Raw genomic sequence first — 12,571 nt, 5'->3', positions numbered from 1 at the left:
TGTGGGGGGCCACTAATGGAGCATTATACTGTGGGGGGCCACTAATGGAGCATTATACTGTGTGGGGGGGGCACTAAGGGAGCATTATACTATGGGGGGCCACTAAGGGAGCATTATACTGTGGGGGCCACTAATGGAGCATTATACTGTGGGGGGGGGGGGCACTAAGGGAGCATTATACTATGGGGGGCCACTAAGGGAGCATTATACTGTGGGGGCCACTAAGGGAGCATTATACTGTGGGGGGCCACTAATGGAGCATTATACTGTGGGGGCCACTAATGGAGCATTATACTGTGGGGGGCCACTAATGGAGCATTATACTGTGGGGGCCACTAAGGGGCATTATACTGTGGGGGGCCACTAATGGAGCATTATACTGTGGGGGCCACTAAGGGGCATTAGACTGTGGGGGGGCCACTAAGGGAGCATTATACTATGGGGGGCCACTAAGGGAGCATTATACTGTATGGGTGTCCCTGAAGAGTTTCGGTATCACTGATGTAGATATTGATGCATTTGGTGACTGGATCTACACCACATCTCCATGACAAGTGTCCCTGACAGGAATCAGAAGTGGATATGATATGATCAGCACTTTCAGTAGTGCAGAGCTGGGGCTAGCTAGGCCATAGGCTGCTTGTCTGCTTTATTTGACATAGAGCCTGGGACATGGTATGAATATAGCGGCACGTAGGCCTAAGAGCCTCGAGCACAATCGCATCTCAGCTGTCAGCCATGATAATAGCCCTATTGTCTTCTTGTGTTCACTGTCACCAGATTGTCACTGTCAGGATAGATTCTCCAGATGTACATCAGTCACATTCCCGTATCACCCACATCAGCCATAGATAGACAGATATGTATATAAGCTATAGTGCCAACGATAACACGCAGGTAATATCGGCATCAATGTCTGATCACTGGGGTATCGTCTACTAAGTCACCCCATCTCCTCACTGCCCAGAGGGGTCAAACATTGGCGCCATATCTGACCGATATATACTGAAATAATACCACACTGAGTAGGAGTTGTTGTCCTGTTGACGTTCTCTCAGTGTGATGTAATGGTGATCTATGGAGGTGATGACAATATTACAGCCAAAGGAGAAGGTTATTGGGGACACTGGACAAACTAGGTGGAGGCTCTAGGACCTTCTTGGCTTCTCTACCTGGATACAAGATGAGATACGGTTGGGTACAGGGGTATACAGGTTCTATAGGGTATCCTGCGGACATTAGCATTGGACACTAGCTGTGTCCGTTACATTTTGCATTGATTTAATGGGACATCGGGTGCGTTCTTTTACAGTCCGTGTCTGTCCTTAAGTGTCCGTTCACAAAGATGTCCGATTTTTCAAGCGGACAGAAAAAACCTACATGTAGGTTAATGAAGGAGTAATGAAGGAGCTCCCGGTGTCTGGATGGAGGACAAGGATTGTCAACAATCTCTCACTAAAAAGTACACTACCCAAAAGTGGCATCAGAGAGCCAGAGATATGTACATATCTGCCTGAGATATAACTACAGGATGAGTTTTGCAACAATCTGGTGCGGTATTTTTTTTTGTCAGTCAGTGTATATGTGTATCATGATATTCTCATCACCTCTGTGTCTTCTTATCTGGCAAAGGAACCTTTGACCCCTTCAGGCACCAGAACCAGGTACCGATCTGACCTCTGCAGCCCCTATAGCTGGACCCTTGTAGTAGTCGCAGGCGACAAGGCACCTCAGTCACTTCTAGAACCTGCCGCCTTGGTTTCGCAGCTCGCACCTCCCACATCCTTTCTCTCTGAGATAAATTGCAATGAATACAGAAGACACGTGTATTGTGTAGGGGAAAAAAAAAAGTCTAATAATCTTGGCACATGGTGTTTTCCAGCCTCCCTGTCTCATTGGTTGGACTCGCGAGGGCTCTCACATAAAAGTAGGAGTTGCAGCTGAGAAGGAGCAGGTTGTGAGCTGTGGGTGTGAGAACTAGTAGTGACTGAGGAGTCGAGGCGTGCACATCTTCTCTCCCAGCGCTGCGCAAAGTCCTGGAGATTTCTACAGCTGTGACTAAAACCTGATTCAGGCTCGGAGGTCTGGGGCACTCCATCATCTCTGCACAGATCTCCTCTACTGACCCAACCAAGCCATTTGGTGACTGCGAATCCACTCCAAGCAAGGATCACCATGTCTATCTCGGTGCAATCCAATGGCACAGTACGCTTGGTCTTCATGGGGGCTGCCGGCGTGGGCAAGACATCCTTGATCCAGCAGTTGTTATATGACCGATTTGAGCCTCGACACCGGTGCACGGTAGAAGAGGTATACTGCCTGGACCCGGAGCCAAATGCCCTCCGATTAAGTATTGAAATCGTGGACACCAGCGGCAGCTACTCCTTCCCAGCCATGCAGAAGCTACGTATCCAACAAGGTGATGCCTTTGCCTTAGTCTTCTCGCTGGCCGATCTAGAATCCTTCCAAGAAGTGGAGAGGCTGAGGGAAGAAATCCTCCAGATCAAAGGGGAGACAGACATACCCATCGTAGTCGTCGGAAACAAGACAGACTTGTTCCCCGGCGTGGAATCCTACGCTGGACAGCTCATGGCACTACAGGCTGCCGCTACTGCAGAACTAGAATGGGACAGTGGCTATGTAGAGACCTCAGCCAAGCTCAACCAAAAAGTTCAGGACGTTTTTGAGGAACTCTTGCGCAGGGTTAACCTGCCGTGTTTACTGAGCCCCGCGTTAGAGCGGCGCAGAGCCAGCGCACAAGCCGAACCCAGGAGGAGGCAGCCTCGCCGGAAGCAGCAGAACTGTATCTTGTCCTAGAGGAACGCCGACGCCTAGAACTGATGAAGATGGATATTTAAGAGTCGCTGGTCGCTCCTGAGCACATTTACGAGGAACATGGACCATGTTGTCTCTTCTGCATCATAGGTTGCCCACTTGTGGCCCTTTGGTGGTTGAGGGACCCAAATAACCAGTGTATTGTACCAACCAGAATGTATGTTGCTGGGACATGTGGTTCCACCTTGTATAGAAAGTCCCCGGTAGCTTTAGGTCTTGTGCACACTACCTGTTTGGGGCTAGTCTATTAGTAGTAGTGTTATTTTTGTTATTTCGACGATTGTTCTGATGTTTTGGGGGGTTTCTAAAATGATATTAGTAGGATTATTTTTGGCAATTTTTTTAAAAAAAATTTCTTGAAGTCGAGACCTTCATCATTTGGACCAGACCATTTCCAAAAAAAGTCATTAAAAAAGTTTAAATTTTTTTGAAAAACACCCAGAAATTGTAGTGTGCACATAGCCTATAGGTGCTGGGCGGAGACAGTGGAAGAGTCTATAGGCACTGGTTATTGAGGACTGTGTCTTAGGAAAGGTTTTATAGAACTGGATCAAACTTTGATACTGATTTTTTTGTAAAAAAAAAAAAAATGTCAAAAAATTTATGGTGTAGCTTATTAGTATAGATCCGTCATCGGGTCACCGGGACCCAATAGCAAAATCTGTCATGGGACCCTTGTGCTTATATTACTGGGCAAAGACCTTTTAGTCCCCAAGATGCCGCCACCGTGTCTGCACCCCTTATAGCATCGCCCCGAATGTCTTGCTTGTGCTTCGGCGACCCAAGGCGGCTTCTAAAAATCATTAGCGTACTCTAAGACGCTGAGTTATTACCGAACCTGTAGTGTAGAGTGAAAATATTTGCACAGCGCGGGCCGGGCCTGAGGCTTTTTATAGAGCCAGGACATAATGTAATGAGTCAAACACATTCCCTTATCGGGGCGGATTAAAGGCCGAGGGTGATTGTTGTTATTGTCTTTGGATCATGTGCGATGTAATATCTCTTCCCTTTACATCAGCCGTTGTATTAATGGACATTGCGGACTTTTACCTGTCGATCATGTGGTGCGGGGGAGGGGGGACATTTGCACTTTATTAATCAACTACCGATAGCAGCGAAAGCATCAAAGAATGTTCTAGAAAGACGATGACAAATCAATAAACTGTGAATACAACTGAAAATTGTCTGAGCGTATCCATTGTCTGGTGTTGTCATCCATTTTTAAATGTTTGTGAATGTAAAATTGAAAGAAATAGTAAAAACATGTAAAAATACAGATTTATCTCCTATCTATCTATCTATCTATCTATCTATCTATCTATCTCCTATCTATCTATCTATCTATCTATCTATCTATCTATCTCCTATCTATCTATCTATCTATCTATCTCCTATCTATCTATCTATCTATCTATCTATCTATCTATCTCCTATCTATCTATCTATCTATCTATCTCCTATCTATCTATCTATCTATCTATCTATCTATCTCCTATCTATCTATCTATCTATGTATCTATCTATCTATCTATCTCCTATCTATCTATCTCCTATCTATCTATCTATCTATGTATCTATCTATCTATCTATCTATCTATCTATCTATCTCCTATCTATCTATCTATCTATCTATCTATCTATCTATCTCCTATCTATCTATCTATCTATCTATCTATCTATCTATCTCCTATCTATCTATCTATCTATGTATCTATCTATCTATCTATCTATCTATCTCCTATCTATCTATCTATCTATCTATCTATCTCCTATCTATCTATCTATCTATCTATCTATCTATCTCCTATCTATCTATCTATCTATCTATCTATCTCCTATCTATCTATCTATCTATCTATCTATCTATCTATGTATCTATCTATCTATCTATCTATCTCCTATCTATCTATCTATCTATCTATCTATCTCCTATCTATCTATCTATCTATCTATCTATCTATCTATCTATGTATCTATCTATCTATCTATCTCCTATCTATCTATCTATCTATCTATCTATCTATCTCCTATCTATCTATCTATCTATCTATCTATCTATCTATCTATCTCCTATCTATCTATCTATCTATCTATCTATCTATCTATCTATCTCCTATCTATCTATCTATCTATCTATCTATCTATCTCCTATCTATCTATCTATCTATCTCCTATCTATCTATCTATCTATCTATCTATCTATCCTATCTATCTCCTATCTATCTATCTATCTATCTATCTATCTCCTATCTATCTATCTATCTATCTATCTCCTATCTATCTATCTATCTCCTATCTATCTATCTATCTATCTATCTATCTATCTATCTCCTATCTATCTATCTATCTATCTATCTCCTATCTATCTATCTATCTATCTATCTATCTACCTACCTATCATCTATCTATCTATCTATCTATCTCCTATCTATCTATCTATCTATCTATCTATCTCCTATCTATCTATCTATCTATCTATCTATCTATCTATCTATCTATCTACCTACCTATCATCTATCTATCTATCTATCTATCTATCATCTATCTATCTATCTATCTATCTATCTCCTATCTATCTATCTATCTATCTATCTATCTATCTCCTATCTATCTATCTATCTATCTATCTCCTATCTATCTATCTATCTATCTATCTATCTATCTACCTACCTATCATCTATCTATCTATCTATCTATCTCCTATCTATCTATCTATCTATCTATCTATCTATCTATCTATCTCCTATCTATCTATCTATCTATCTATCTATCTACCTACCTATCATCTATCTATCTATCTATCATCTATCTATCTATCTATCTATCTATCTCCTATCTATCTATCTATCTATCTATCTATCTCCTATCTATCTATCTATCTATCTATCTCCTATCTATCTATCTATCTATCTATGTATCTATCTATCTATCTCCTATCTATCTATCTATCTATCTATCTCCTATCTATCTATCTATCTATCTATCTATCTCCTATCTATCTATCTATCTATCTCCTATCTATCTATCTATCTATCTATCTATCTATCTATCTATCTCCTATCTATCTATCTATCTCCTATCTATCTATCTATCTATCTATCTATCTATCTATCTATCTATCTATCCTATCTATCTCCTATCTATCTATCTATCTATCTATCTATCTATCTATCTCCTATCTATCTATCTATCTATCTATCTATCTATCTATCTATCTATCTCCTATCTATCTATCTATCTCCTATCTATCTATCTATCTATCTATCTATCTATCTATCTATCTCCTATCTATCTATCTATCTATCTATCTATCTATCTACCTACCTATCATCTATCTATCTATCTATCTATCTATCTATCTATCTATCTATCTCCTATCTATCTATCTATCTATCTATCTATCTATCTATCTCCTATCTATCTATCTATCTATCTATCTATCTATCTATCTATCTACCTACCTATCATCTATCTATCTATCTATCTATCATCTATCTATCTATCTATCTATCTCCTATCTATCTATCTATCTATCTATCTATCTATCTATCTCCTATCTATCTATCTATCTATCTATCTCCTATCTATCTATCTATCTATCTATCTATCTATCTATCTATCTACCTACCTATCATCTATCTATCTATCTATCTATCTCCTATCTATCTATCTATCTATCTATCTATCTCCTATCTATCTATCTATCTATCTATCTATCTATCTATCTACCTACCTATCATCTATCTATCTATCTATCTATCTATCTATCATCTATCTATCTATCTATCTATCTATCTCCTATCTATCTATCTATCTATCTATCTATCTATCTATCTATCTCCTATCTATCTATCTATCTATCTCCTATCTATCTATCTATCTATCTATCTATCTATCTCCTATCTATCTATCTATCTATCTATCTATCTATCTCCTATCTATCTATCTATCTATCTATCTATCTATCTATCTACCTATCATCTATCTATCTATCTATCTATCTATCTATCTCCTATCTATCTATCTATCTATCTATCTATCTATCTATCTATCTCCTATCTATCTATCTCCTATCTATCTATCTATCTATCTATCTATCTATCTATCTATCTACCTACCTACCTATCATCTATCTATCTATCTCCTATCTATCTATCTATCTATCTATCTATCTATCTCCTATCTATCTATTTATCTATCTATCTCCTATCTATCTATCTATCTATCTATCTATCTATCTATCTATCTATCTCCTATCTATCTATCTATCTATCTATCTATCTATCTATCTATCTCCTATCTATCTATCTATCTATCTATCTATCTATCTCCTATCTATCTATCTATCTATCTATCTATCTATCTCCTATCTATCTATCTATCTATCTATCTATCTATCTATCTATCTACCTACCTACCTATCATCTATCTATCTATCTATCTCCTATCTATCTATCTATCTATCTATCTATCTATCTATCTCCTATCTATCTATTTATCTATCTATCTCCTATCTATCTATCTATCTATCTATCTATCTATCTATCTCCTATCTACTGTATCTATCTATCTATCTATCTATCTCCTATCTATCTATCTATCTATCTATCTATCTATCTATCTCCTATCTATCTATCTATCTATCTATCTCCTATCTATCTATCTATCTATCTATCTATCTATCTATCTATCTCCTATCTATCTCCTATCTATCTATCTATCTATCTCCTATCTATCTATCTATCTATCTATCTATCTATCTATCTATCTATCTATCTTTATTGATAGTAAGATCTCTGTTTGCTGTCAGGGAGTGATATACTTTCTTCCATCTTCATCCTCAGTATAAACCCTCTCTCCTGACCTAGTTCGGCCACATTCAGGGGTCCATGATGCGACCTATTTTATATAATTCGTATTATGGTTCTATTTCCGGTCCTAACTATGAGTTTAGGGGTTATAAATATTGATGACCTATTCCCCTCAAAGGTCATGTGATGTCACATTCCTTCCTTATGTGGCCTGTTTACAGCTCAGTCTCATTCAAATGAATTGGGCTGAGCTGCAATACCAAGTACAACCACAATACAATATACAGCGCTGTGCTTTGCACTCAGCAGGGATCAGCTACTTGGTGCAGTCTCTTCACATAGCTGATCAGTGGGGGTTCCAAGTATTGGATTCCCGTTGATCTGATATTGATTACCTAACCTATGGATTGGTCATGAATATAATACAACTCTGGAAGACCCCTTTAATCCCCCAGATCTACAGCCCGTTATATCCTTCTGATGCTGCTAGTACCGGACATTAGATCTGTGGGATTTGCAGCCAGAATATGGCTCGTATATACAGGATGTAATATGGTTGTCTGAACACGGCCTTACCTGTGCAGGGCTTGTCACAGGCTCTTTTGTAAAGAATTGTGCACCAGTGTGAACAGGGACGTATTCAGGATGAGGTTTTCTGCTTCTAGGTGTAAATAACTTGGTTTCCGTTCACTGACAGCAAGCAGAGATCAGAACCCCGCAGTCACCGGCTGATCATTTTCATGTCTCCAGGGCAGCTGCCTTGTCATTGTAGTTGCTCTTTTTGCTGTGGTTCATATCAGGGGTCTCAGGTAGTCACTCCCCTGCCCGCCTATTAAGTTTATACACCTTTGGATCTACCTGTGTCAGTCTTTACTGTAGTTCTGGCATTCTATTCCTGAACTAGGAAGCCCAAGGTAATCAATGGTAAGCAATACTGCATTCATTGCAGCAGTCCATGAAGCACAACCCTCTCCCCCACCACTAGGGTGACCTCTCCCCTCCCCCACCATTAAGGTGACCTCTACCTGATGACATTTTTGTTTTCCAGCGTCCTCTGTTATTTCTGCAGCCTGGCTATGGATGAACAGAGAACAATGGCCGGTTCAGTATGTACAAGATGTTGACTCTCAGTAACCTGCCTGTGTTTTCATCCAAGTTCCTGCTCTTGATCCGTCCACATACCTTAGGATGGGGCAAGTTATGTAAGTGGGACAAACCTGGCTAAAAAAACAAGTGATACCCCCGGGGCGACAGCGAGGTGGAGAGGAATATAGGACAAGGAAAGTTTTATGGCGCTCGTACACCTAAGGGCCTGTTCACATCACAGTCTGAAGACAAACAACAATGGATCCCAAGGCTCTCCATTGACTATATCTGGGTCATCAGGTGTCCATTGTTCTCTCCTGAGAAAATCAGGTAATAACCTGCTGCGGATGGAATCAGAATCTGACAGCTATTCCTCTTGATCCACCTTTGACATGCACACTCGGCTCGGCCAGGCATGCATGTGTTCTCTCAAGAGAAAATGGAAATATCCATAGTAGTACACTCCTGTGTCTGCGACATATCCCCTGGAGAACACCATGATGCAGAGGTGTCATGTGACTGGGGTACGGTATCCGCTGCGATTTCAATGCATTACCAATGGTCTATTAAAATAACATGCACCCTCGGCAGTCGAGGAAATAACTATGACCCTATCGTGATATTCTCATCATCGGTGGCTGTAGGCCCAGCGTCACGGTGTGCTCCCATGACATCACCACAATGGATCCTACGTCCTGGTGACAGTCATGGTTGTCAGGCGTGTTACCGGACATTATATAAGTGGATTAATCAGAGCCTTATGTTATCTTTGCCAAAGGCTTCACCTTAAATTAAGTGTAAATAGAGAACAATTTTATAGGGCCTTTAAACAATCAGATTGACACCAGCGATAACATTGTGCGTGGGCCGCCGTACACACTGACACTGACACACTTACAATAGGAGGACTATTACCAGCGGCCGAGTATTGTCTTATTAGTCACTTCCCGACCACAGTCACCGCTGGCAGAAAAGCCGAATCCTTAATAGCATTAGAGTCACCGTGAGCTCATGGGTATAGAATCACTGAGCAAACACCTTCACTAATGATCCCAAGCGCACCCAGCACCAAATATGGCCACAAAACAGCGATCACAGGTGTGAGAATAACAGAACACAGTCACATGGCACTGAGGTCTCCTTTTGTCCACTGTTTCGTCTCAGGCCGGGGCCCCACGGGACCTAAACGCCGCGATTTGCCCACAGCGGAGACACTGCGGGAAAAATCGCAGCGTTGTACAGTGCAGGCAAAGTGGATGAGGATTCATGCAAATCCCATCCCCACTTTGCGGAAAAGATCGCTGCGATTTGCAAAGCCGTTGCGGCTTTGCGAATCGCAGCATGTCAATTATATCTACAACTAGGGTATAGGTGTAGGAAATCTCTGTGAACTTTCTCTTAAAAGCGCTGCAGAAAGAACTGCAATGCGTTCACACCGCCGTTCTTTCTGCAGTGCTATAGCGCTGTGATTACGGCCCATGGGGCCTTAGCCTCAGGCAGCTTGGGTCCCTAAATCGTTCCGGATTGAACAAGATTGTATAGAACCATAAAAAAAAAATTACATTCACCTTCCGTGAGTTCTTTGTGCCTCCTCGCAGTGTCTCAGCCTCGTCGGTGACGTAATGTCCCCAGGGTCACCTGTGACGGGTCAGAAGAGACCCCAGTGTATAATAATTTACCACAAAGCATATCGAGATGGCCATTTTAGATCATCCCAGACGAGCCCCCAATTGTTTGGTTTAGCAACGTAACAGAAGTGGGCTGGGTTTACTCCCCAAGGACACACAAATTGGACCGCACCGAACTTGCTTCAAAAAAAATAAACTTGGTCGTCATTTGAAGCTTTAGGACCTCTCACTGACAGGCATGTGACTTGTAACATCCCAAAATTATATATAAGGCTGCATTCACACAGCAGAACCACAAAAGTACTTTTTTTCAGGTTCGAGTACACACCACACATCCCTCGTAGTTATGAGTCTATTGAGAGATGGCAAGTTCTATTTATTCTCAGACTGTTAATTAATACAATGACCCGTCAGGTCAATGAGCCCCAATGTGGAGATCCCGAGTAACACACGTGTGTGACATGACAAGCAGAGGTCTCAAGTCATGAGCAATTATTAATTAAAGGGGTGGTCCATTTTTGCAAACCCAGTTCCATGAACCCCATCGGGGAGTTCTGAGTCTATAGAGGGGAGTCCCTGTTGAGGGTCTTGTGGAGAAGAACTCTCCCTCTGGAGGACCTGCTTGTCCTACATTGCACAGACAACCTACTAATGTGAATGGACACGGTGTAATGCTTATTTTCCCCTGCAGAGGTGCTGTAGGGAAATTGAAGAGGAGAACCTCTTAACTTTATATTGATACCACCAGAATTGCTCCCAACTTTCAAAGGACAGAAAGTTTGACTCAGGGGGCGGACGACTCCTCCTGCACCATTATATGCAACTGAAGAGGATGCAGATGAGTTGATGCTGGTACATACCTCCCACCAATCGGGACACTGGGACAGGACCTGGAATCTGGGACTGTCCCGCTGTATCTAGGACGGTTTGAAGGTATGCCACCAGTACTCTATAAAATAATGTTTTTAACTTTGGGACAGGCCATAAATATCTGATTATTGGTTGCCAACAGCTGGGCCCCCGCGCAGAATAGCTGTACAGGGCTGCTTCCAGCACCCATACTATACACAATACACAGCTGAAAGCAGAGAAATCCAGTCCCTGTATAGTGGCCAGGCGCCGGTACTGCAACTCAGTTTCCATTGATGCCAATGGGAGCTTAGCTATCGTACTAATGCCCAGCGACTATATAGAGTCTGACCCTGTATTGCGTATAGTACGGGTGTTGGAAGCGGCCCTGTAAAACTGATCAGTTTGGGGGCCGGTTGACTTATCCTAAGGATAAATAAAATCTGAACACTCTCCTTATAGTTGGTATTAATAAGCCACCATCAACAAAGGCCGGTAAGACATCGACCCATCACATGCTAATGGTCCAGGAGACCCTGGAGGCAGTGGATGACCCCTGAGGAAGACCCCCAACATGGTGGATATGAGTAGTGGTGCGGGGAGAGGAGTCGGTCCAACCATACTCCCAGTATTTCTCGCCTACGCAGTCCTGTCCGAGCTTACGACTGACTCAGTTTACTACGGATCATGTTTTGGTGCGGTGGCTTTGGTTAAATTTAGCTTGGTTGACTTCTCGTAACCTCCTCGGCTTCCTATTTCTTCCTCTGTCCGCCCTGATCACCACTTAATCCTTCTGGGCAAAGTTCTCAGCATTGTTCAGAGCTCCATTCACTCCAGACAAGTACCCGCCGGAGCTGCTATCTGTGTGTGCTTTATAGGTGGATACTCCTTGGTTCAATATAGACTCAAAGCATCAGAATTACAAGGAATCCATGAAGTGACATGGCGGTACACATGCCCCTTCTGCAAACAGTGCGGTCGCTGTGAGGGTGCCATTGGGGGGGCTTGGAGGACTGAGGGATCTGTAGCATAAGCCTCATATCCCGCATTGATGTCACCGCCGGACTCTCGTCTTGTGTTCCCATGAGTATTGAATGAGTGACCTAAATGGCCTCCCACATTGTGTGTCATGTTACATGCCCAGTTCACAGGGAGGAACCATCTTTGAAAGTCTACCCCACAAGGAGGATAGTGTAACCAGGCGACGGGTACAAAATAATACCGTAAATTGGATGGTGCCCAGTGGCCAGAATTAGAGGTTGGCACTACATGGTACATAACAAGACGTGTACTGTAACCTTAAAGGACACCTATACCCTGGTCTTCTAGATCTTGTTGTCCTGCTTGGGTGACAACTAGAGA

At 41.9% G+C, this 12,571-nt stretch overlaps 1 protein-coding gene across 1 annotated transcript; it reads left to right on the top strand.

The window, feature by feature from the left end:
• Positions 1-1,967: 1,967 nt before the first annotated feature.
• On the top strand, positions 1,968-4,006 carry LOC142216254 (ras-related protein Rap-2c-like). Its single transcript, XM_075283941.1, has one exon. It carries the CDS (start codon positions 2,176-2,178, stop codon positions 2,815-2,817), a length of 642 nt encoding a protein of 213 aa, XP_075140042.1. The 5' UTR covers positions 1,968-2,175; the 3' UTR covers positions 2,818-4,006.
• Positions 4,007-12,571: the final 8,565 nt, after the last annotated feature.

This window comes from Leptodactylus fuscus, chromosome 8 (genome assembly GCF_031893055.1).
Source record: "Leptodactylus fuscus isolate aLepFus1 chromosome 8, aLepFus1.hap2, whole genome shotgun sequence".
Classification (NCBI taxonomy): domain Eukaryota; kingdom Metazoa; phylum Chordata; class Amphibia; order Anura; family Leptodactylidae; genus Leptodactylus; species Leptodactylus fuscus.
This window is presented reverse-complemented; position numbering and strand designations above follow the sequence as displayed.

Coding starts and splice junctions, on each gene's coding strand:
- LOC142216254 (XM_075283941.1), top strand. CDS start 2,176: ATGTCTATCTCGGTGCAATCCAATGGCACAGTACGCTTGGTCTTCATG.